Source organism: Gossypium hirsutum, chromosome A05, assembly GCF_007990345.1.
Source record: "Gossypium hirsutum isolate 1008001.06 chromosome A05, Gossypium_hirsutum_v2.1, whole genome shotgun sequence".
NCBI classification, from domain to species: Eukaryota; Viridiplantae; Streptophyta; class Magnoliopsida; order Malvales; family Malvaceae; genus Gossypium; species Gossypium hirsutum.
Genome location: NC_053428.1, coordinates 110,212,954 through 110,240,536, shown reverse-complemented (window position 1 = coordinate 110,240,536; position 27,583 = coordinate 110,212,954). Strand labels below are relative to the sequence as shown.

Below are 27,583 nucleotides of genomic sequence, written 5' to 3'. Positions count from 1 at the left end.
AATTGTTAAAGTTAACACGTGTTAAGGTGCAATATATTGACATTTTGGTATCTTGAATGAAAAAAGTGTGGATTCTATTATAGGCATATGAATTGAATTGAGATTTTATATATGTATGAGCATAGGGACTAAATGAACTTAGATATGTTCAACAAGTGTTGTAAAAATAGTAGGTCACGTCGTAACAGTAAAATCAACAGAGAGTGATGTCGCCGTTGCAGACCTTCAATATTACAACAACACTCACTATTTGTCGAAGTCGCGACGTGATACCCTTGACGTCGCAACACCAATCCAATAATTTTGAAAATGTAACATTTTTGTACTCAAACAACCTTGAGTTATCGATAGAACTTTCGTAAGCTTGTTTAAATCCTAAATATGATTATATAACATGTTGTGATTAGGCATTAAACCTAATAGCATGTATTAATTATTGAATTGAATTTCAAATCATATAGCTATTGCTCCAATAATGAATGTAGCATTTCGTAACTCAAACCCGATAATTGGGTCATGAGATGTTACAGCAGCCTTACCTTTTTACATCATAATTCAATTCTCACTCCCTCAAATAAAAGCATCCCCAAATTAGCAGATTTCAAAATCACAATATCATTTACTCTTATTGAGTAAATCAACTGATTCTTTTGCTTAAATAGGTGTTTTGGATAGTCAATGTAATCCTTTATCTTCAATTCAAGTCGTCAAAACTAATGCGACTCACATCATATTCTTCATAGTATTTAGGTTCACATGTCATTATCCTCTTACCTCGTAAAGAGTCTGCATACAATTATCTATTGCTTACTCTCTGCATGCAATTATCTATTGCTTAGTCTAAGTACACAATTTTGTTACGTATTATAAGAAAGAAAAATTACAAGTCAAAAACTACCAACTAAAAATCAATGTTGTGCAAAAATTTTGAGGTACTTCATTGGCACAAGTCCATTCACATGTGTGCAACCCTCATTAGACTAAGGGTCTGTTTAGTATTGCTTCTGATAAGCACTTTTGGGACAAAAGCATTCCTAAACAAGATGCTTTTTGAGAGAAAGAGTACTCTCTCAAGCCAAAAATTGACCGATAAAAGCATTCCTAAACAAGCTGATTTTTGAGAAAAAAATACTTCTCTCAAGCCAAAAATTGGCCCAAAAGCACTTTTTTCAGAAGCTGAAAATTTTATCTTCTCCCCAAAAATGTTTTTTTCCCAAAGAACTTTTGAAAAGCATTCCTAAACAACGCCTAAACTACATAAGCTCAAAACTAAGTTGAAATGATCCTAAATCCATTTATGGATTAGTTCATAGTGTGACTTATCTAAATCTTGAATAAGTGAATGACTATGTATGCATAACTTATATAGTTTAATGTATCAAAAACTTATGCATCTCGAAGTAGTAAGTTGAAAGTTGGTATGTTGGATATATAACAAAACCAAAATGTCATGCAAATAGTACTAAATTTCTATCTCGAGAATTTTATGTAAATATCATTATTACTATACCTCACCTGAGGAATATATAGTAAAATGCAACATAGTTTTCTTCTGCACAAATCGTAACCTATATAAAATATCTTCTTCAATCAACAAGAGCTATTATTTACTACAAACTTCAGAAATATACTGTATGGATCTGAGACTAATTTTACTTCATGTCAATGGTTTGATGCATAGATTTTATACAATATGCATGTCATTTTCAGTCGTATAAGCTTTGCCTATAAAAAGGTTGATAGGATTTTTAAACTAAGCATTTTCATCTGGTGAAAGTAGAAGAACAATTGAAGAATAACTGAGCATAGGGTATAGATTGGCATCAAGGAAATGAGCATATTGTTTGATGGCCAATTATCTTTCTGGGACTTCATTGGATAGAAAATCAAATGGTGCAGGCTTACTAGTATCCACCAATGGCTCCCATCTATATCCTGGGCGCTCGGGCAATGTAATTGTAACCGGTAAATGACTGGTGTTGAAAGCAACATAGATTTCTCCCTTCACAGAATCAATCTGGGTAGAAACAAATGATAATCCAGTCAAAGTACTGCAATGGAAATTAGAAGAACAGAAGGGGTTGCGGATACAGGTAAATAAAGATTTCTCAATAACCTATCGAATAAACAGCAATATAAGCAAGAACAGAACCGCGTTAGTTGATCTCACCAAAGATTTTTCGGCAATACACTATTCTATTAACAACATTTGACTTCCCTCAAAACTGTGTAGATAGTGAAACTCTTGCTATTACATAGGGTTGCCCTAAACTTTTGAATTATCAAGCAAGTCACTCCTCTGGTCAAAAGAAAAAGCAAGTCAATTTTTTGCTAGGTGTTTGATGGCTAAATATATATGAAAAAAATCCCATGACCTTTACCACGTTCTTTAGAAAAGCCCCCTACATCTTTTGTACTTAAAGAAGCTCTTATCCTTTTATTTGTCTCAGTATATGCCGTAGGTTCAAGTGAAAGGTCGATTTATGTTATGGGTTTGTTTAGGTATGGAGTAAAGGTTAGCGGCTTCTTTAGGGATTAGTTAAAAGTTGGCTGTTTCATGGATCGATTTGGGTTAATTGTTGCCTTTTTGCAATCAAATCAGGTCGGGTCGAGTTTGGGTTTAGGTTGATCCAATTGGGTTTTCAAATTCAAATCAAAATTGATAGGTCTACATACATGTATGAATTCTTTTTTCAATCCCAAGAAATTTGGATTACTAAACTTGAGGATTGAGATATTGAAACTGTCGTTATCAAGACTTGCGGATTGATCATTTAGGAATTGATATTTATGTGTATATATTCAACTCCACTTGATACCAGTAGAAATAGATTCAACATCAGTGGACAGTTTAATTACTAAAGCAGTTACTTTTGTTCTTTTATACCGAGTTGATTTCTGTAAACATCGCTCACTAGAATAATAATACGGCATAGAGTATCACAAAACATGACTAGTAACACCCCTCCCCCGACTTATCTATGAACCTGCTAACTTAAGCATGTGCCCAAACCATTGTCCAGCATGTTCTGTGCATCTACATTGATTCTTGTATATGCAATTATGGTTACCGCACGTATGTTAAACATATTCTTGTAGCATATACACTAGAAAAATGAAATTACCAAATTGCAATCCTAGTTGGTTATACTTCCACATATTTCATTAAAACTGCATCATGCAAGTTGATAGGCTCTATAGCAAGCAGGGCTCTAAAATGGAACGACCTAATTCCAGTTCAGATAGTCAACTAGAGATGAGACCACTTTGTTTCTAGAGCTTGTTAATTGTTATATCTTACACTAGATCATATATTCCTTATCCTCAGATACAAATACCAGTGTATAAAAGTACAAAATCACAAATGTGACATGAAGGTTTGATGAGAAAGTACCAATGTGAATGCAACAAAACGACTTGTGTCAGACCAGTCTGGCTTTCCAGGAGTATGACCATGCCACTGCAACCTCTCTGCCGTTGGGAAGTCATTTAAGCCAAGTGACTCACATTCACTGCAAGATTTCAACACAAATCAAATAATCAAAATGCAGAACAGGGAATTATGAGGGCATGCTCACTCAAAAAAGGTGCTCACCGGCGGAACTTGGTCATAAGATGGAAGAACCTGAAGAGATCAGATGAAGACTCTTCCTTTTTATCCCACCGAAAGTAGTTGATCTGCATCACAGCACTAATTAACAAAATCAACAATAACGGTCAAGATAAATTTGGACCTAATGAGGGTTTAGAGGATCACATAATTATCATGGCAGTATGTGTTGTTGTTCCCCCCTTTTGTGTGACCATATTCATCACCCATGTGAATCATTGGGACACCCTGGTTAAATAAAGATCATAGTTAGTAAAGATGATGAAACCCCAACCACAAGCTACATGAATAAATACTTTGGTGAAAAGTAACACAGAAAATGGCTTCAAAGTTTAACCCGATCTTTACAGAATTACTCAGACAAACTAGGACACTAAAAGTATTTTATTATAATTTATTTTGGGTCGTATTATTCATACCAACAAAAATTTCCTCAAAGGTGATATTAGCTTTAAGTGGGCGGTGAATAAATGGCCAATTGCAGCCTTTTGTCTCCCACAACTTCAGATAAAATGGTTTAAATATAAAAAAGGACCTAGAAGTAAAATTAAATAATCATCAAGCCCCTATTGTTTTATTGCAATCAAATGAACAGTCAACTATTTTAACCTATTTGAACCATTGACTGGATGAAAATTAGTTAAAAGCTCCCACTTGTTTCCAATTGGGTTCAATCAGATTCTTAGCATGATATTAGAACCCATATTGTTTTTCCCATTAGTTGTTTGTTTCTTCTGTTGTTTTCACATGTTTCACATATTAGTTTCAATTGTTAGCAAGGGCCCTTAAAGGGTAGGGGTGTTGGAAGGGTGCTATCCTACATCGGATAAGTTTAGAATTTGCTAAGCCTCTCTCCCTCATTGCCATTTAGTCTTAACTCTAAATTCGGATCACTAGTAAAGAATGATACATGTTCTATCCTTTAAAAATCATCTAATAGTATTTATGTTACTCTCCCCTTCAATTGAGCTCATAACCAAGTCAATGAAGTTCACAAATAAGTCCATAAACAAAATTTAATGGAGCTGCTCATGAACAAGTTTGACCAAGAGCAAGTTGAGCGTGGGTTCTTTCCAACCCAACATCATCTACTAAGGCCTTTTAGTTGTGACTTTTACTACATTTTTGCTTCATAAAGCAAGCAAAAATTGTATTTGAATGCATACCAAAAAAAAAAAAAAAAATACATGTAGCATTTAGTAATCTATGTTAAATGAATTCCACAAAGATCCAACTGAGAGAAACTTACAGTTTAATTTCCTTTAATTGTAGTGTCTACTTCTGACATAAATACAGGTAACTGTAGTCCCATGCGACAAAATAATCCAATGTGCATAACAATGATTTAACCTTACTTGGGAAACCATAAGGCAGAGGAAGAAATTCCGCATTTGGCGTTTCCTCAGTTTCTTTACCGAAATACTTGCAAACTCCCCCTCCTAAATGACCATTGTGTATACAAGTTAATAGAGCCAATTAAAGTGAAAAGTCCAAAGAGAATATTTGGTTAGCAGGATACAAAGCATGGCATTTACAGAAAAATTTTTGACATGAGGTTGCATGTGTAAAGGTGACTTCTTCAAATGACCAAAGGAATGGATTTGATGCTTGATGCAACAGCTTAGTTGATAAAAAGTACAATGTTACAGATTCAAATCATGTATTTACAATGGCAGAATCACAATTTTGATGAACTTCAAATTAACTAACTATGATGAAGGTACAATAATGTTAATTTCACTAGTCACATTTTTTTTCTTTAGCTTTTCCTCAACCTATCTAATTGTCAATGGGCCCTCAAGTAATCAAATGCATAAGAAGAGTTAATTATATGGAAATAGCATGCTTTCAGTCGCTATATTTCTTATTCAAGCAAATTAAATCATCAAAAGCAATTGTTTCTCTTTGGCCATTTTTGGTAAAGCAAATGGGCACTTCTTTAAATTCTGAATTTGGTCAGCTAAAACTTGAAATGAAAAGGTACTGAAACAGACATTTGCATTATATTTCTTTTTTTTTGTTCCATTTCCGCAGCCCTGGGGGCGGGGGGGGGGGGGAGTGGTTTGTAAATCATAACATGTATCTAATGGATACTGACAATGGTAGTGTTTCCAATTCAAGCCATCAAGCTGGACAAATTCTATCCTCCGTGCCAATTTCATATACGTGTCCACAGTTCCAGCTATAGTTATGACTTTCTCCATCATTGTTGTCTTCCCCATTTGCTAAGTTGTGTTTGTTGTTATAGGTAACTAGATCAGCCAAAGTAAAACCATCATGTGCACATATAAAGTTGACACTGTTCCATGGTTTCCCTCCTCCTTCCTGATTCACAGACACAGCAAGGATTCAAAGGAACGAATCTAAAAAAAATAGATGATTTCTTTGGAGTTCAAAAATATTACATTTGAGACAATGTAGGATAAGATATGTCCCAGAAATGGCCAATAACTATCAAGGATTCTATGACGGGAAATTTTAAATCAAAATTCCATATTTGCATACCAAAATGATTCTTTCCTTTCTTTTCTTTTTCTTTTTTTTAAAAAAAAAAAACATGGGAAATCTTTTATGAGAAAGATAATGAGACCATAACTATCACCTGTTTGGCGCCAAGTGTGTTCTAGAGGCAGATCATAGAAGACAAACCTGATATAAGTTTGGGCTTCCACAAAGGCATTCAGCAAAAGCCCCAGAAAGCCCATCTGTACCCTTGATAAACTGTCGTACAATGTCTCGATACTGAAACAGAAAGGAATATGCATATAAATACAGAACCACTTCATAAAATAAAATATAGATGAATCTAAAAAGGTCAGCTGGATTTGCCTAGCTCAACTAGGAAGTGCAGTGCATGGGGAAGATAGGAAAAAAGAAGCTTGGACATGGAAAAAAAAAACTAGCATTAACCCAGATTTTTTAGTAACTAAGATTTTCATTTCAGTATATTTGAATCCCGAGCAACTAGTGAAGTCAATATCTGAAAATTAAGAATTGAAAAATATTGTTTATAAAGATTAGCCGTGTGTGGAAGTAAAAATTAGTAGTCAGTAGGAGTTCATTTATCAGCTAAAGAACTACTAGGAAAACCAAAAATTGTATTTGACCAATTCTCAGCACATTACAAATCTAGCAATTATGCCTAAAGTAGAAACAAGAACCATAAGATCTCAAACTTTATTAACCTTTTCAAACTTTGAGAGCTGAGAGGAAGCTAATAATAAGCATCTAAGTTCATGCACGGGAATACAAAATGCATCTTTCAATGCCAAGAGGCAAGGCATCAGCCTCAAATGCTAGCACTGAGAGCTTTCCTTAATATAGACAAATAAGGAAAAGGGAATAATACAATGCTATAAATTTTTAAATTCATCAGTGTTATTAAATCTCCAGTTACCTTCCCATTCCATTCTGACCAAACCCCCCAGTGAGGAAATCTGCCAACTTGGTAAAGGCCACCTGCATCCCATGCTTCAGCTATAAGCTAAAACGGAAGTAAGACCAACTTTTGTTAGTTTCTCTTCAAGTAATGTCAAGAACACAGAGAAAATGATTTTTTTTTTTTTAAAAAAAGGGGAAACAGGGGAGAAAGGAAATAAGTGCCTAAAAAATGTAAGATAAAAAGTAAAGAAATGAATATAAATGGCAGTTTGACCATTTTGCCAAAGCATTCTACTAAAATTATTTCATAGGTTTAGCTACTGTTAATAGGTATCATCCCACACATATTAAGTCTTAGGTTTCTTGTGACCTTATATTATGTTGGACCCCTGTCTATTGCAAGTGATTTTAATTTGAATGACTTAACATGGAATCAAAGCTAGCCTATCAGTCCCTTTCTTCCTAAATCTTTTCTGTTTGTGTTGTGACTGTGTTGAGTCACTTTCTTTTTCAAAAGCAATACTGAGCAAAAAAGACTGGATGAGAGAGGATACAAGAATAATTTTTCAGATTAAGGATTCTATTGTATCCAAGGTAATTGTATTATTATTGTTATTATTATGACATCATCATCATCATCTTTGTCTGTAATTTTTCAGATTATTTGATTGGTTCGTATACTAGAAAGGAGATCACTCATATGTAACGGGTTTTATAGTTTGGGGAAGCAAAAATAATCTCAGGAAAGATTTCTTATCGAGTATTTTATGGAAATTAAATGTGTATGAGCAGCTAAATGTCCTTCTTTTTAAAGCTAATGTGAAAACTCAACAATCTCATTGTGTATTGAGCAATCTGTCTTCTCCTAATGCTACCAATGCCCTTATGAGCCAAGGTACTAGGAATGATGCTGGTAGAGGAAATTGTTGAGGTAGAGAAGGTCAACATAATAATAATTCTTGAGGTGGTTTCCAAGGGTGGGTGTGGATTTGGATGGAGTAGGGATAATGGACAAAATAATCAAAATAAACCAATCTGTTATTACTATGAAATTGGACATGGTCATACAAAATGTGCTTGTTGGGAACCTACAGCAAACCACAACAGCAGCCCTAAGTATCTATGTTACTTTGATTCTTCATTCTCTTTCTTAAAGTATCACTGTCCAACACATTGCCTGTCACGGGATATGACCTTGAAAAGGTCCTCCAAATACATGGAAGAACTAAGAAAAGAATTAAACACACCCATATCCAAACACACCCCAGTACGAATAACATAGCAATGTATTTTTAACCTTCTCAATCCCCAAATCTTACTCTTTTCTAGTTTTTATAGCTTTGCTATATTACATTAGAGTTCATCTGTTATTGTTCTAGTTTATTTAGTTCCAATCTGATTTTTTTTCCCACAAATATATATCCAATTTGATTTTTTACTTATGAAAATGATTTTCTCCACATAAATTATATTCCTTGTAGGCGTTGGCTGAAAAGACTAAACTGCATCACTATATATGAAGCATAGAGCATTTACAAGAAAATCAACTAAAGTGTACTTATATTATAATGCAAATACCATGATAATACAATTTAAGTTTCAAGATGTTCTATTTATTCTACACTGAACTTGTGCACTGATTCAAATATGAAGTAATTGGATGTTTTACATGAGTCAAAGAACTAATTTCTCATTCATTGCAATTTGAATAAATTTAGTTAATTAGATCCTACATTGTATTTGAATCATTTCAGAAGTAAAAAAAAAATCACAGAAAACTTAAAATGCATGAGCTTACTGAAGCATTTAATTTTATGAAGAGATTTTCTATCCATGCATAAACAGTGTGCAACTAATTTAAACATTGAAGATTATTTACAATAATTGTATTCTTTCCAAACTAACTATATTTCTAATAGTTAATCCATTAATAAGACAAACGAAAAAAGAAAGAATAAAAATTGATTCCTATGAAACAACTAATTATTACTAGTCTCAATAACCATGTATTTTAACCTAATACTATGGCAAATTCTTTCCCTGGTGACCCTAGCCATGGTACCAAGATATCCTAAGAGATTCAAAATTATCTTCATGAAGAATAGATAATTATTCTCATATTGAAAAGACAAGTTAACAAAAGGATTAAGGAAACAAATCTAAGATGTATACCTTCACTCCATGAAGTACAGGATCATTACTCATCATGTCAATCAATGGAGGATTGCTGAGAGGGGTGCCAGTTGTTATCAAGTCACCTTCTAAAGGATCTCCATATACATTTACTGAATCCCAAAGACTATTAACATAAGACAAAGAAAACCACATAAGAGAAGAAAGCCAACACAAATAGAAGTAAATGTGTATTAGTTGTTTGTTTAGATTAACCTGCTACTCCTGGTCATAATGGAAGCAAGATCAAAGCGAAACCCATCGACATGCATTTCTGTTACCCAATATCTGTTGCATGAAGTGAAGAAGTAACACATAGCTCTCCAAGACGATTGGGGTTGTTACAAATAAATTGGCAATAAAAGGGATGGTACTTAAATATGAGCCTTAGCTTGCATAAGAAAGAAGAGTTCAAAGGAACAACAATCACAATTTGAAGAATAAGAGCCTAAGTAGATAGTAGGGAATATGCTAGGCTAATGAGTAAAAATCATCTAGAAGCAACTTCAAACAAACAAAAGCAATGAAATTTTACAGACATACCTGGCAATAAAGGAATATAACCTTATTTTTATCCTAGAATTAAGCTCACTCTTATCTGTGTATAACTTTCTTTAGCAAAATGCTGCTATTAAACAATTTGTTTGGTAGGAAAAGGGTATAGGAAGAATTTAGAACGTTGGAAAGAAAATGGAGCAAGAGAACCAATTCTCTCATTAACGATGGAGAAACTAGGAGAAAAATTAGACTACAAAAATTTAATCCTTCTAAAGATGACAGAAAAAGGGAAGAAACTAACTAAACTAGCAACAAATAACTCATTCAATTGATGACTAGTCTTAACTTTCAATTTATTTGGCATCCTTGATGAGGAGGGATATGGAAAATAAGGAACACAACAATTGTGGGAGATTTTGTGTAACGCCCCAATTTTCGCAAATTCTGTGAATGTTGGCATAGGTTTAATTATGTTAGTGGGCCTCTAGAAGGCCCAAGTTTAAGATAGGACCCGGTAATTTTAGTTAATTTTTGTTCCATAAGAAAAAGGGAGTGAAATTATGAAATAGGACCTATGTGAAAATGTTTGAAAATGCTATAGGCTAATTTGTAGTGGCCAAATAAATAGTAGTGCAAAATAGGAGGATTTGCATGTCAAATTTCCCACTTTTAATGTAGTGGTCGGCCAAGGTGATGGATAGTTGATAATGTATGCATTTTAGCATTTTAATAGTTAATGGATGATGGGCATTAGCATTTTAATAGTTAATGGATGATGGGCATGGTAAGCATTATGGGCATATTTTTATTCGAATTATGGCATGAGTATGGCACAAATATTAGTATATCATTTATGTGTCATAAAATGTTGAGTGATAAGAATAACAAAAGGAAGTAAAGGAAGGTTTTTGTTCATTCTTTGTTCTTCATAGCCGAATTTGAGAGAGAGCAAATAGGGGAAGAAACCCTTGAATATTTAGTCACTAGGAGGGGGAAAAATTGAAGGTAAGTTCTTGGTACTTTGCTTCTATCTTGATGTTCATGAGTTCTTCTTAATTCTATCCTAACTCATGAAGCATATTTTGGTTTTTGGTTGTTGTTTCATGTTCTTTTGATGAAAAATGGAAGATAAGTAAAGTTGAGCCAAACAAATGAGCATGCATGTGCCTTAGATGTTAAGGGGAAAAATCGGCTAACATGTTGTGCTTTAAAATAATGAAATGGAGATTATACTTAAGTAAAATAATAGACATGTGATGATTGATTGGTGATATACATGTTTAAATAACAAGCATGCAAGTTAGATGTGAAAAAGTGATTTGGTAATAAATCTGCTTGGGACAGCAGCAGTAACGTGACTTTGAAAAATCACCATAAATTGTGAAAGATGAATTAGAAGGTGAATAAATTATGTAATTAAAGCTTAATGAGTCTAGTTTCAAATGAAATAAACGAGAACATATTTTGAATTCTGTACAATGAGAAATTTGATTTGTAATGAATAGTGGTCAGATTAGTCAAACAGTGAAACATGGGAAACTTTAAGAAAAATCTGGTATTAATTGGCCATACCAAAAATTCTGAAAATTTTATGGATAGAAGATATATGAGTCTATTTTCAGAGAAAATTAACGGCACTTAATTTGGAGTTTCGTAACTCCAGTTATAAATGATTTAGTGACTGTTGCTCAGAAAGACAGCTTACAGTGAAATTATGATTATGTGGTAAACATTGACAAAAATTTATTAATGAGTTGCTTATTGATTTCTTATAAGCTTACTATGATCTGTAGGTGTGGTTGGCCGAATATTGTAAGGGGTTAATACGTAGTTTGTATTTGAATAGTTAGATTAACGTGTTAGTAATCCAATTGTAGGCGGTTCGTGTGTGGATCTCGTCAGCATATCGTCGCAAACAGGTGTGTAACTAACACCCTCTTTCTTAGTCTAGATCGGTAAAAGTCGAAAAGCCGAAATGTCGAAAACTGGTATTTTGTAAATTTGCGAGTGTGTGAATGCTCGTGAAATAAATCGATTAATGTTTTTGGTAAGCTGCAATGTTTGGACTGCAAAGTGCATGATTTCTGTACCCTCGATATTTTTGAGTTTAATGGCCAAAATTGGAATGATGGGCCAACAGGCCCAATTCGATAAGAACCCTCGGTAGTGATTTTGTTAGTACGTGAAAGGTAGGAATATGCATGAAAAACCCTAAAATAGATAAATTACTGAAATATCTTTAAAAGTGGAAAATTTACAGTTTTACTCCTAAGAGATAAATTACCGAAATACCCCTAGGGTTAAATTGACCTAAATGAATGTTTGACAGTTGTTATTTACTGCATGCCATGTTGTTATTATCTGATGCATGGGACTGAGATACTGACGGAGGAAGTACTGAAAGTGGCTTGTCCACGTACTGGAGGCTTTGGCTCAATTTACTGTTAACTGAGTAGCAAGGCTGCAACTGTGGAGTGTTGGGCTGGGTGGGTTGAGCTATTCCCCACATGGAGTGTATGGCTGGTACGGATGGAATGTAGTGATTGGTGGGTTGAGTAGTCTCCCCAAATGGGCTTGCATATGTTTACTGATGTTGCATGTATTTTGAAATGGGCCTATGGGCCATACTGTTATCTGAATAAGGGGCTAAGGCCCAGTTTATTGTAATCTGAAAAGGGCTCTGGTCCAGTATCACTGTTACCTGAATGGGCTTAGGCCAATAGGCTTGAGCTGACTTGGGCTTTGAATGGGTTTTCCTTACACACTGAGTTTTCCCAAACACACCCTTTTTATTTTCATCCACGCAGGAAATCCCCAACCATAGTGGGCTTGGAGCTGTGAGGGAATTCGGAGTGGCCACCCGTTCTGAAAGTTTGATTTTCTTCTGGTGAACTGGACATCCTTTTATTTACGTTTGAAGTTTTGGGTTTTTAAATATAATAAAGCCGCTTAATTATTTTTGATGGTTTTAATATGTATTACTAAAATAGGTATTACTTATTTTAACTGTTGAAATTGGATAGCTTTAAGGTACGTTTTCAAAAAAAAAACAATTGATTTCAAAATAACACAACAACAAGCAAAGCTTCCGCAATAAAAGTATTTTCCAAAATTAATCACTTTTCCTAAAAATGACTTAATCAAATCGGTTTCCTAGAAATATACATGACGTTAAGGTGTGGCAATGGCGGTGTGCATGTCTAGGATTGGATCCGAAGGGAGTTTGGTACTTAAGTAGTCCGATAGACTCACCTCCTGTTTTCCGGTTTCCTACCTGGTGCACAGCTTCCATTCACTTTAACCTATAATGAAATTATCTTTTAAAACACTAAGTAGGTTTTTTTGGATCAACAATATAAAATGTTTTGAACGTTTCGATGTGGCATGTCGGATCCGGCCATAACGTCTGGGCCGGGTTTGGGGTGCTACATTTTGAATCTGAGTGCCAAGGCTCTAACCATGCGTGAATTAGTTTGGTTAAAAGAACTGATAGAAGAGCAAGGATTTGGACAATGCAACCTCTAGATTTCCATTGTGACAACTGAGCACCAATATACACTGCATCTAATCAAAAATTCTTGAATGAACCACAAATAAAATTGATTTTGATTCAGTTTAGACATAGATTTGAACACAAGGGAAGTGCACAAACACAAATAAATCTGGCAGTCAATGCTCATGCTTACAAGTCCTTTAGAAGGTCCAAGATTGATTTATGTTTGTAACAAGCTAGATGTATATAAAATAAACAAACCAGACTTGTTGAGGGAGTGTTATTGATGACTTATGCAAAAGAGTATGGCTTTTTGTTTATCATATCACTCATCTTTGTTTCTATTTCTCTTTTCCACTTGAAAGTAATTACTATCATATAATAAATTTTCCAAGAACAAAAAACCAAAACATATATGCCCAAAAAGATAAGACCAACATGAGTAAGTAGCAAGCAATAAAATAGGAACATGTCATCTACCTTAGGCAGTCTAATATAAATTGACGCACCACAGGATGGTTACAGTTGAATGTGTTTCCACAACCTGAATAATTGTAGTACTCTCCCTGGAAACAATACAAATGATATTGAAGTCATAGTGATCATTGACCTAAAATGATATTATAATAAGGAAAGAAAGATAGTAGTGTGCGGGATCAACTGGCACTAGATATCTAGTTTGCAACTCCTACTGCTGTAGTTTTGGGTTTTGTTCAATACCGCTTTCCTTTTTTTCTTTTTTCTTTGCTATAAACCCTACTCAACTAGTTAAGTTAGTTCATATATGTCTTCCAAGCCCCTTTTGCAGCCAACCTATATCTATAACCATTCCATCAATGAAGCCTGTTCTTATTTCAATTGTGATTAAGATTCTTATGACACCAATGGAAACTAGAAAATTCAGTGCTAAATCTTACATGCATGATCAATATGGAAAGTCAGTTCCCAACCATAACTTAAATATGGTTGAAGAAGATAGAAATATTAATCATCACGATTAAAATATCACAATATAGACATCATGTAAGTTAAAGATAAATACTTAGTCAATAAAAAAAACAACTCACCATGAACAAATTAAAATATATCACAGTATGTAGATGGTAATATCGTGTGTCTAAATAAAGAAGCAGCATGCCAATAATACTATTATAAAGATTTCATTAACCTCTTGAGGCAGAGGATACAACTGCAATAGTTCAATAGATTTGTTTGTATCATATAAAGTTTCAGAACAGTTATACCTTAGGTGCCAGCATGTAATAGACACAGTTATCAACACCTCTAAATGACAAACTGAGACCTTTCTCATTGCCTTCAGCTGTGTGATTGAAAACAACATCCATTATAACCTATACAAAAAAACTCAACTAGTAAAAAAACTAAAATTTTCTCAAGTGAATTTGCTTATTGAGATTGGAATCTGCTATGCTCTGACCTCAATTCCGCGTTTATGTGCTTCTTTAACAAGATATTTGAATTCATTAATTGCATCACGACCACAGCTACGAATACCAGAAGATGAATACCTTATCATGGGGGAAAAATAATTGATTGTTGAATATCCCCAAAAGTTCAACCTTGACAAGAAGGTACTGATGTGTAAGTATGACAGGAAGTTGCAAATATGAAATTTTAAGTTAGACAAATGTTGCCAAAGTACAACTTTTCAAACTTAACTTCATCAATAAAGATGCAAAACTATTCGATGGATGCAAAAGAAATTGGCAAACTGAAAAAGATCCAGCATCCTATGAATTGTCTCTTAGCTATTAAATAACATAACCCAATCTTAGGATTTTAGATTTTAGAATTACACACAGGGAATTTGTTTGTTTTTCTAGCAAACTTAACCCTTCTGAATTTTATGGACTACTCAGACTTGTTTAGAAGACTAACGCTGTTGATTTTTTTCCCTAAAATGTCTTATTTTTTAGAATAGACCACAAAGAAAGATTTATTTGTAAAGAGCAATTAATTTGGCATGTCACTCCTATATTTAGACACATGAAAGAAGATTTATGTATAAATTAGAGAAGAAATCTACAACATGCAGATGATCTGCCATGGCACAAGATTAAAGAGGAAAGCAGAGTCCTAGGTTTCTTGGTTCATTTGAAATTCCACAGTATTGGTGAAGTTGCATAGCCTACCCTCATGTTTTCATCAGTTAATAATGCATTTCATTCGTGTGTTGAGGAAAAAGAAGATTTGACATGTTAGTTATTATGAATCTACAGAAATCAAAGATGAGTTACAAAGAGAAGTTATATCAATATTCTAGATAAAAGGAAAAAAATGTAGCATATGAAGTGATTGCCCTCATGAAAGTGTTATGGCAACTCACTCCACTGAAGAGGACACATGGAACTTGAGAGTGAATTAAGGGAGAAGTATCCACAGTTGTTTAGATACCACAATGATCAAATCATAGTAGACAGGTTCGTTCACACCCCCCATTGAAATTAAATCTGGTAATGATAAGCCAGATCACAGTATTTTGTGGCCTTGAATTCCTAAAATTGGATCCAGATTCTTACATGAAACCCAGAACTTTTTGAAGAAAATGAGAATCAAAACATGAAAAGGTGAGGGAATTAAAAAAAAGAAAGTCGCCTAATTGGCTCACATTATAATACTGAGCGTAGAATATTATAAAATGTTGAGTTTCTACCTTGATCTTGTTTCTGACAAGAACTTCATACTCCATAGCTAACTTAATTAAACTGTTAAAATTTTAATGACATTGATGTGAGTCTACATGTATTTCACTGCTGACATGAATAATTTTTCTAAATAATTTTATGAACTTTAAAGTTTGTTGAATTTTTTAATATTTTTTATTAATTTTTATAAAGTATACATGGCTTGTCACACAAACTTCCACATCAACGCCATCAATGTTTTAACACTCCAATTAACTTTTTTCATCTAACAAAAGCAATTTAAATAAATTTTATAGGTTAACAGCCAAAATTATTAAAAAAAGAATTAAGACCAAAGTGACAAAAAAGGAAAATGTTAAAAGCAAAATTTATCATTATGCCTCCTTTAAATAAATTATGCTAGGTATTTTGTCTCTTTTCCCATCTCTACAACCACAACTTGTAAATACAGTTCAAAACATAATACAGTCACAAGCTTGTCTCATCCTAGTATTATAGGTACCACTAAATTCCAACACCTTTTACCTCAAATTTTATCCCTCTTTTAAGATCCAAACTAAACTGAACAATCTATGTGACTCATACACCCTAGCCCAGATTCCAACAGCAATGATAAATCCTATATCCCTAATTTTATTCTAAACAAATACTAAGCAGATAGAATACCCAACCCTATTATAGCATCACAAAGTCTAGTAAATTTGACAGTCTTCTACCATCTGTGCAACTTTGACTAAAGTAAAAAGTTATCATGACTAATGGGTTAGCTAGAAGCTTGTTTAGATGCAACCAATTTTCAAATCTTTTGCTACTTAATTAAAACTAGCATGATAACCAAAAATAGCTCGGAATCAAAGGTTGAAATTTCATACTTATAGTCACCCAAAACAGAATTGTAGCTGTAGTACTCCAACTCATTGAATTCTTGACATGGCATTAATTCTATGCAGTTGACTCCAAGTTCCTACAAACCATATAAACACATAGTAAATAAACAAAGCAAATAATTGTTATTCTGTTATCTCATTTCATCATCTCAATAATGTATTTGAAGGATATAACTTAAATATTCTTAAGTATACAGTGTTTGTTACTAAGCAAACAGGTTGGGCAAAGAAACTAAACAATTTGTAGTCAAATGTTACTCCATTTAAGAACAAACAATTCATATAATTGTTCTTGGTAAACCGAAATAGGAACAATTTCTTTCACAAAAGCATATGCTTGTAGAAAAGTTGCTTTGGATAAATAGAATGTGTCCTAACCATATTAAAATAAGCTCCATCAAGCATGAGAGGTGGTCAACTATCAAAACCCAACACTAATTGTCTAGACCAATGCTTTAAAATCAAAATCATATTGCTTACCCATAGGGGTACAATTTTTGTCTTGGTACTAGTGCATACCAGTACTAATGTGTTTCATTGTACCATTTCAAGTTTATTGATTTTTTTTAACATTTTTCACATATATTTTATAATTTAAGCTTTAGTTTCGTAACAAATATATATTAGATTTACATACAAATATGTCTCAACCACATAAATATATATATATTCAAATATAAAATTTAAAATTATTAATTAGGTTCAATAACCTAATATTGTATTTTAATTTTAAAGGTAATTATAAAAAACAAATATGGTTAAGATAAAAATAAGTAAAAGATCATTTAAAATATCAAAATCTCATATCAACCCACACGAGTTGGTGCAAACCAATATTGACAAAAACACACCAAAATAGTCGAAACACTTCAAATTTTTGACCAAAACAAACTTTAAACTACTTAGTATGGATTTAGGACCGAAACAATATGTACCAACCGATACGACCAGTAAAAGTATTGTACCGACCATCATGGTCTTGACAAAACCCTCATCTATGGTTCTAGTATGAACTTTAACTGTTGATAATAATAATATTATTATTAATATAGAGATTTTAGGGATTGACTAGCATCTAATGAGGCTGTATATAATTTTTTACTTTCCTTCCTTGTACGTGCCAACTAGTATAAATAGTGATGTATTAGATTGTATATTTGATAAGTAACATAACCAGAATATTATTCTCTCTTCCTCTCTCTGTTTTCTTTCCTATTTTTGTCTCTTCTTCTCTGTTTTCATAGCTGAAACAGAATAGCCCCAAACAGCCCCTTTTCTTCTTTTTCTCTCTTTTCCTCACTTTCTCTCTCTCTCAATTTTACAAAATTCAAATGTCTCTAAGTCTGAAAATCATTTAGAGTTGACGATTTAGCTAAGCCAAGATTCTACCAAAGGTTCCCTTTAAAGTAATTTAGTGACGTTTGTTTCATAATTAAAAAGGCAACAAGCTACAATTTTGACAAAACTAAACAATTAAACTCATTTATACGACACAAACACAAAAATTTCTTATGAATAAATTAAATGGTGTTAAAAGGAGGACCAAGAAAGAGAGCTCAACTCCATATTTAAAGAACACGTACAAGAGAAGACAACGAAAAGAAAAAAAAAATAACTACACCTTAATATGACCTAAAAGCTATCAATAAACTCTATCAGGGGAGCAACAATCCAACCAAACCACATAGGCCACCCTAGTTCTAGCAATGCAGCAAACAATCAAGGTAGGCCAAGTCATTTCAATTTTACTTCGTTCAAGTATGGGTCCTATCAAGTTGTCATGTTCTGGTTGAGTCATTATGTTCATCCTGTTGCAACTATTATGTTGTTCAATTTGAGTAACATCAAGTTCAGGTTACTTCATGCCAAGTCATTTTGAATACAAAGCCTTTCTAGTCCTAATTAATTTAGATTTTATTATTTAAAATTTCAACTCATTTAAGTCTCAACTTATTTTAGGTTAAGATGTTTTAATATTTAAAAAATTTAAAGGTGGTATGTGTCGCTAATCTATCTTTTCCTTTTTGTTTTTGTATTCTAATATGTTTTAGTTAAAATTTTAGTAGATGCATTAGTCTCACCAGAATACAAGCACCTTAAGAATATTCATGCAAGTAATAGGAAGTAAGACAAAAAAAAAATGATAGTTGGACACAACAATCAATTAGTGCATCTAACTTGTTTATTTTCTATAGTATCAGCAGTTATATCAATTTTTGTGTTAATGTAAAAATAGTTGACAATTTTTCCTGGTAGAATTTCACAAAATAATCTATGATGGTTGATCAAAATCTACTTTGTTTCCTTTTTTAGAAACAACTCTTTGTTCTTTCATATAGCCATGAGGCAAAGAATAGATTAAGGTGCTGTTTGTAAGCTGAAAAATTAAGTATTGATAAGTATGGAATTTAAGTTATAATATTTATTAGATATATTACTCAAAATTAATTATGGAATGTAATTAGATTATTTGATGCATATAGGTTTTAAATTATAAAAAATTATAATCTACATTTTATCTTTAATTTTTAATCATTTTACCTTATTCTAAACAAAAGTCAAATTTTAAATGTAAATTTTTTATAAGATAATATAATATTAAAATAAATTAATTTTATTTAAAATATCCTCCATTAAGTGATAAATAACTTTTATTTACTTAATATTTTTCACACTTTTGTATAAAAAATATTCTATTGGATTTTTTTTTTTTCTCAACGATTTATCGAACAAGGCCTAAGTCACTTGTAAAGCAAGACAACTACTTTACCACTATCTGAAGTCATCTAATAGTGAAAAAGAAAACATTTCAGAGAAAGCACCACAAATTGTTATATACAATGTTATAGGCTCTACCTTTAAGTGGTCAAGCTTTTCCACCACACCACAATACGTGCCAGGAAATTTTGTCCCACTAGATTCATGCTTTGTATATCCACGCACATGCATTTCGTAAATTATGAGATCTCTGTCTGGATGTCTCAAAGGTAAATCACCTTCCCAATCAAACTAGAAATATCAAATAACCAAATACACAGTCAAGGAATAAAAAGTTAAAGAAGAAATACCAAATGGTATCCCATGGTGAGGATGAAACCAAGTTCAACATTCAAAAACCATGACAAAGTGCAAACCATACAATCATTTAAAGAACAATAACAATTTGCTGTCATATTTCTTTCAAATTTATAATGTTCTATTTTCCTGTAATCTTTTTCATAAATAATGAGGTAATATGATTTTACATTACGATGTATAAATATATGAATGCATGTATATTTATGCATATTGATGATAATTAGAATGCCAAAATAAAATGTTGACACTTATTAACAGTAGTTGACCAGATTAGAATAACTAAATAACAGCTAACCTAATTAGCATGATCTTAGAAATTAGATTTATGATCTGATTATTGATTTGTTGGGATTACTCATTACTGTACAGCCTTGCAATTCCCTTATATAGGAACAGAAAAGTTGTATACAAGAGAAGCAATGTCAGTTTCTCTATCAATCTCAGAACATCTCTATTTTTGACATAGTATCAAAGCCTAAAATCCATATTTGGGGTCTTAATTCCTCTTTTTTACAAAAAATTATCCCCCAAACCCTATAAACCAAAAATTTGGCACTTACCACTTTAGCCTCATTTTCTTTTCTTATTGCCACCTTCAGTAGCATTGGAGCATCATCATCTGCCAACCTTAGAAGCCCAATAGTCATCCACCTTGCACTTGTATCTCACGTGCCACCAACATCTTTTGGGCAATTCTTTACATGGCACAAGGCGTCAACCTCACCGACGTTTTCAACTTCCGGTTGCCAACCATTTATAGATGTATGTCCAACCCCTAACTACTACTATAAACCCTAATTGGCTCTATCTAAAAGTCATTGTTAACTATTATTGGTTTTTGTAAGTACACAGTTAAAGTTTCCTTTTGGGGGGCTTGACCTTTGGCCAAGTTTTATCATTCATCAAAGCTTAGAGGATTGTGGGGATATGTTACCTATGATACAAAAAAACCAGCAACAAATGACCCTGCCTTTAACCAGTGGGACTCAAAAAGTTCCCTTATTATGGCGTGGCTTATCAACTCAATGGTGCTTCAAATATTATGAACATATCTATTGCTTGATAGTGCGATAAAGATGTGGAAGGCAACTGCTCTCACATACTCACAAATTGGGAATGATGCTTAGATATTAAAAAAACTGTTATAAAGTCAAAACACCAAACAAGGTAAGATGACAATTTCTTAGTATTATTTTGAACTAAGTGGCTTATGGCAAGAATGAGATTCTTATCAAGATTTTAAAGCAAATTGCACCAGAAATGCAATCAAATTCTAGAAGCTAGGAAAAAAGGAACGAGTTTATGATGTTTTAACTAGATTAAATAACGTGTATGATCAAATAAAGGTCCAAGCACCTTATAAGACACCTTTTACTTATCTTGAGAAAACATATTCCTATTTTTAGCAAGAAGAGAGCCATTGAAGTGTTATGCTCTACACAACACCATTTGAAAAGGTAGGATTCACCACTAGTGGCTCTCAAGAGTAATCAAAAGCCAAGAATTTTGATAAAGACCATTTGCAGTGTGATTATTGTGGGAAGCCGCAGCAGATTAAAGCGACTTGCTAAAATTACATAGTCAGCCCACCAAAGGCCGGGAAGGAAAACGAGTTAATTCAACTCAAGCTCAAGCCAATTTGTCTGAAACCATAGAGTTATCCATAGATGAAATTAAACATCTTAAGGGTCTCCTGTCTCAAATTGACTCTTCCTCCAATGTAGCATCTAAACTTGTGAAGTCAAGTAATGCTTTTAACACCAACATTAATATTGAATCATGGATAATTGATTCTAGAGCGAATATACACATGACAGGATTCCCTAAAAACTTACTTAACTACTCTCTACATCAAGTAAAAGATAATATCCAAATAGCCAATGGTTTTTTATTTTTTTCTTTCATACCCAAAATAGGTTTTGTTAATTATACTCTGAATATTACATCATATTTTCTCTTTCATTTTGTTGTGATGAATATAATCTTAGAAATCAATAGTAGTGTGATTTTAGGGGTTGGTGGCATGAAATTAAGGTGTAAATAGGCTATAAAATCTGTGTAATTGATGTAATCTTGGCCTTTCCTTTTTTTGCATAGTTGGTTAATGGTATAAATATCTATTCATGCTTGAGGGATTGAATTAAGCTAAATTTTCAAAACATACAACTCTTCTATTTCTTACCTTTTTCTTTCCTCCTATTTTTCTCATTGCTCCATCAACTTAGTAGCAGCCCCTTCTCATTTTCTTCCCTTCAATTTCTTCTCAATTTACATGGTACCAACCTAACTACTTTCACTACTCATTCCATTAAAAAACCCAACGCCAGTTAACTCTTCCAACAAAAACTAGTCACCAAAATTTGCATGCGGGCCACATGCTGCCATAAAGTTTTCTACCTCTCTACCACGCATGAGGTGCATGAGCCACCATCCGATCACCATTCTTCGACGCAAGTCTCCCTGAAGGTTCATCCTACTCACCCAGCTCCAATGGTGCTGTCTACTTGCCATACCAACCCCATTTGCTATTTTTCATTGAATTTTTATCTTCAATATGGATGCCTCAAGTTTTATAAACAATTCTTTCTCTCCAATATCTAGTTCTCCGACTAACATTACTGTCGAACTTCAAGGTAACAATAATTACATATCTTGGGCCGCTATGTTGAATCATTTAGAAAAAGAAGCTAATAAAATTGATGAAAAGAATAGGCATATTTAGGCCAAACTTGATGCACATTTATGTAGTCTATTGTAACATTCACTTGAGCAAAAGTTACTTTGTTTTAGTCCTGCAATATCTATTACAAAATTTGAACTTAAGCCAAGACTTTATACATTATATTCAACAGATTTATAAAGTTGCCTCGGATCTTGTTCATCTACAACAAAACCAACAAGATATGGCTAGCTATTTAGGTCAGGTTCAAACTTTGAAGGATGAATTCATTGTTCTCATGCCTCTTTCTGAAAATGTGGTTGATCAAGACCAATAGAGGGATAGACTGTTTATGGTACTTGCTTTGATAGTATTGTGAGGAGATTTAGCCTCAATTTGAGATCAAATTCTTAATAGCCCAACCGTTCCTACACTTGATGATTGTAACTATTTGGTTAATTCACATCTTCTCAAGCCAAGCCCAAGTAGAGGCAGAATCCTCTAAGCTAACAATACAGAACACTAGCCAGCAAAGAGATAATCAAAGAAGAAAGGCAAAAGACCACAACCTCATGGTACTTATTGTGACAAAAGTAATCACACACGTGATCCTTGTTGAGCTTCACATGAACAGCCTTCTCATGATAGTCAGCCCACTGCTCATTTAGCCCAAATTCAAGAAAATAGAGTTCTTCTGCTTCCAACCGCCCATGCACAAAGGGTCAAATCTATCACATTGTCTAGATCAAATTATGATGAGTATTTACAATACCAAGCTTCAAAACAACAATCTCCTACCAGTCTTTGTTGCTCAACCAAGTACTTTTACTTGCTTGACTCAGTCATCTTCAAATGGTTGAACAAAAAATCATCATCTCATTGAAACCACTCAGACTATGCTTATTCATCATAAAGTATCACTTCGTTTTTGGGGTAATGTTGTTTTAACTGCTTTTATCTTAATAATCTCATGTCTTTTATTTTGCAAAATCAAAGTCCTAATTCTATTGTTTTTTCAAATCAATCAATTTATCCTCTTTTTACACGTGTCTTTGGTTGTACCTATTTTATTCATAATCATACACCAAGACAAAAATAAACTCCTTCCAAAATCCATTAAATATATCTTCTTAAGATATTCTCGTCATCAAGTATAAATGTTATCAACCTACCACAAATAAATACTTTATTTCTCTAGATGTAACCTTCTTTTAAACATCTCCTTCCAAAAGAAAGTTGAAGAAACTCTTCCAATTTTCATTTTTATCATTCTTAATATCATACCTCTTTCAAAATACTTTATACATTCTTCTAATAATGATCTTACAGATACAAAACAAGAGCATGTTCCATGTGACTCCTCAGCTACCATATTATCCATCTTCAATCATGCCTCAAGCAAGCAAACCTATTGCTCTTTGAAAATATATCTGTTTTTCTCGTAACTCTCGTCCTATTTACAATTTTTTGAGTTACCACTTACTATTACCTTCATATTATGACATCAACCCTGCTTTTATCTGTTGTGTCCATTCCTAAGACTATTAGTGCAACAAAGACAGATCTTGGATGGCAACAAGCTATGGTGGAAAAGATGAATGCTCTTCATGCCAGTCACACTTAGCATCTTATTCCCTTACCATCGAGTAAAACTATCATTGGGCATGCACATTAAAGTAGATTTTGATGAAAAGATAAAATGATTGAAGACTCATCAAGTTGCATAAAGGTATACACAAATTCCTAGTCTCAACTATGGAGAGACTTTCTCTCTAGTTGCCAAAATTGCCTCGGTTCGGCTACTAATCTCCCTAACTACAATGAATCATTGGAATATTAATCAATTAGATATTAAGAATGCATTTATTTATGGTGATTTAACTGAAGAAGTCTATATAAAACAACCACCATATTTCGATGCTCAAGGGGAGTCTAGGTTAGTACGCTGACTACGAAAACCTCTTAATGGGTTGAAACAATCTTCTAGGGCTTGGTTTAGACATTTCAATGTTGTTATTCAAGAGCTTGGAATGAAAACAAGTGAAGCGAATCATTCAACATTTTACCGTCACAACAATCAAGGCAAGTGCGTCTATCTAGTAGTATATGTGAATAATATTTCTATTATAGGAGATGAGGCATCATCCATCTCAAGCAATATCTTTTCAACCATTTAGAGATTTAAACTCTATGGGATGGTGAAGACATATCAAATATTGCTCTTTACTTATTTAATTTCCCCTCAAAAAGTTTTCAGTTCTTCACCAATATTTTGAAGTAAATCTAAACAGGAGAGGATTGTAATCTAATTGTGAAATTGCAACAGAGTAAGTCATGCTTCATTACATACAAACTTATATCATAAATTGAGTATAATGAAATAATAATGAATACCTGAATGGTACACTACCCTCCACCATCAACTTGAGAAATAAATTTTAGGGAGAAATTGTTTGCAAGATCCAGACAAAGGCCATCTAGAACGTCACTATTATAACCTATATTTTCCCTCACATGGGCAAAAAGCAGTCACAGCAATTAAATTAGAGTTAAGTACCTGATATTCTGAAGTAGGCACCATTCCGGCCATTTGGGGCCAACAATTATCTTCAGGCCCTAAAGCCCCAAACTCCCCTCTGCTTATAACTGCCTAGAAAAGGGACAAGTAAACCAGTCCTTCATTTCACAAGAAAAACAGCAAACTGAAAATAAAGGAAACTTGGTCACTATAAATAAAAGGCCCTTATTTACCTTTGCATACGGATCCAATAAAATCCTGGAAGAATCATAGTAATGACCAATTTCAGGAGAAAACTCGCCGTCAAATATGTATCCATATAGCATATCTTTAAAATTTCCTTTCAAAAACACATGCCACACATCTCCAGTCTTATTAGCCAATGGATCAAGTGGTATCTGCTCCGTAGCTCTATTCTGGATACGAAACCAACCATTTTATTCAAATTACTCACCAGAAACAAAGATTAGATTGTTAAAATGTCAAACTACGAAATTATTTTCAAACAGACAATTCTAGAATGAAACAAATCCCTTCAACGGAAAAACCGCAAAAGGAGAATAAGGCTCGTCTTGGTTGTTACCTTTACTGCTAGCTTTTTGCGTGTAGAAGAGAACAGTAGATATGTATAAACAAGTAAATACCACGGTTAAACATTTAAAAGCTTTAAAATTTATGAGAATCAAAATGCATAATTTTTTATATCATATGGAATAATTACGTTGGAAAAACTGTTACATTTTAATTGCTTGGTGACGGTTCAACGATCAGAGGAGCTGCCCAAGCTTCAAAGTTTAACATACTGATTACTGAACATAATATAAAGCAATGTAACATCAAAATTTGAGTAACCTGTTGCAAATCCGAGAGAGCAATGAGGCAGAGAGTAGCAGAAGTGGAATTGGCCGAATATATCGCAAAATTGACGCCACAGTCTTGAATAGTGGCACCAAATGGAGCGGGATGGCCCTCAGACACCTGAAATCTCTTTAAAACCTTAGGCTTGTCAACCAAAGCAGTTTCGGCCTCAGCCGCTCCTCCTCCGCGTGCTTTAACCACCATTCTAGTCGTTGATACTGTTCCATGGTTGTTGGATATTGTAGTCAAGTTAGGTTTTCGAGTGGTTTGGTGGCGGAATGTTGGAGCGATGAGGGTGGGAGAATGCTGGAAGCAGGAAGTGCAACGGATTAAGTCCATTTGAGTCGTATTAAATGAGATCAGTTCATGAGAAACTTATTGTTCTTTGTTTTTTCTTTGCTCAATCAGTGGATTTGAGTCTACAGAACTTCTACTGGACTCTCTGTCTCGCTTTGTGTAGCTAATAAGAAGAGATTAAGTGGCCCACTACCACTGCAGCTTTTTAAGCTTTTCCGTTATTTGTCGCTAAATGGACGGGGGTGCTCATCTCTTTGTCATCGTCTTTCTATATCTTTGGGCTAAATATGCAGTCGTCCTTGTACTCTATTAAATTGCGAATATAACCTCTATTTTTTCTTTTTGAGATATGATCTAGGGGTGTTCAAATTTCGATTAAAATCAAATTAACCGACTAAATCGATCTAATTTGGCTAATTGATCGGTTAATCGATCTAATTCTATTAGACGATTAATATTTTTTTGAAAATTCAATTATCGGTTAATATGATTCGAAATCGAGTAATTAACTAAATTAACCGAAGTTAAATAATTAATAATACAAATTATAAGAATTTTTAATTCGGTTAATTCTATTCGGTTAATTCAGTCAAATGAACAATTTTTTTATATGTTATATTCTTATTTTAACCAAAAAAATAAAAACATATAAATTTCGATTAATTTGGTTAATCGACCAAATTAATCGAAATATTTTAGTTGGGTTAATTTTTTTAAACAAAATTTAGTTCGGTTAACAGTTAAATGATTAAAAAGTTCAGTTATTCAATTAATACTAATTTAATTCAGTTAACCGTTTAAACACCCTTAATATAACCTCATCTAACTGTGCATTTTATTCTATTTTGGTAACCCAACTATTTTTTTAGTCATTCAACTTTTTGAAATTAAAATTTTTATTTGAAGTCTAACATGAGATTTTGTATTGATTTAATAACAAATTTAGCTCTCAAATATTTACATATTATATTAATTTAATCCTAAATCTAAAATATTCAATAAATTAACCCTGTTTAGAAATTTTGTTATTTTAATTCTAATCCTAAAATATTTACAAAGTTTATCAATTTTGTTCTAACTCTCCCATGCAAGTATTAGAAGTAATGAGTAAAATACTGGGACCATATTGCAGGCTTTTCCCCAAGAACGCCGAATCATTCTCTTGAAGCTCATCCTTTTCATCATAAATGATCCGCTTGCCCCGAAATGACCCGGCCCAATAGGGAAATCCCAATTCATTTGGCCTTTCGATACAATCAAATAGAAAGCCCCAAGGGCGCCATACCCTAGGAGCCTGACTGATATTGCACACCATCATTTAGCTATTGCAATTCTTTTCTTAATAGCGGGTCACATGTATAGAACTAACTTCGGAATTGGTCACAGTATAAAAGATCTTTTAGAAGCACATATTCCTCCGGGAGGACGATTGGGGCGGGGGCATATGGTTGGGACAACAAACATCC

General features: G+C 33.3%; 1 protein-coding gene across 3 annotated transcripts; it reads right to left on the bottom strand.

Annotated features, from left to right (window-relative positions):
• Positions 1-1,585: 1,585 nt before the first annotated feature.
• LOC107904305 (isoamylase 1, chloroplastic) lies at positions 1,586-26,371 on the bottom strand. 3 transcript variants are annotated; one of them, XM_016830630.2, is made up of 18 exons: positions 25,815-26,371; positions 25,196-25,378; positions 25,002-25,094; positions 19,564-19,716; positions 16,693-16,784; positions 14,593-14,734; positions 14,399-14,506; positions 13,635-13,720; positions 9,380-9,451; positions 9,164-9,290; positions 7,008-7,094; positions 6,260-6,352; positions 5,777-5,935; positions 4,966-5,049; positions 3,758-3,838; positions 3,596-3,678; positions 3,395-3,512; positions 1,586-2,017 (listed from the first exon to the last, which is right to left on the bottom strand). In XM_016830630.2, the coding sequence occupies exons 1-18, from the start codon at positions 26,157-26,159 to the stop codon at positions 1,856-1,858; spliced, it is 2,268 nt and encodes a 755-aa protein (XP_016686119.2). In that variant the 5' UTR covers positions 26,160-26,371; the 3' UTR covers positions 1,586-1,855. The 3 variants fall into 3 exon arrangements, 1 of the variants encoding a protein (XP_016686119.2); XR_005927632.1 differs by lacking the exon at positions 1,586-2,017 and having other exon boundaries at positions 3,596-3,691; XR_005927633.1 differs by lacking the exons at positions 1,586-2,017; positions 3,395-3,512 and having other exon boundaries at positions 3,659-3,691; positions 4,860-5,049.
• Positions 26,372-27,583: the final 1,212 nt, after the last annotated feature.

Excerpts from the sequence above, each read along its gene's own strand:
- LOC107904305 (XM_016830630.2), bottom strand. The coding sequence starts at position 26,159 with ATGGACTTAATCCGTTGCACTTCCTGCTTCCAGCATTCTCCCACCCTC. Across the intron at positions 5,936-6,259 it reads GAAGCCCAAACTTATATCAG|GAAGGAGGAGGGAAACCATG; the intron begins GTTTGTCTTCTA and ends TCTGTGAATCAG. Across the intron at positions 3,839-4,965 it reads TCTGCCTTATGGTTTCCCAA|GGTGTCCCAATGATTCACAT; the intron begins GTAAGGTTAAAT and ends TTATTTAACCAG.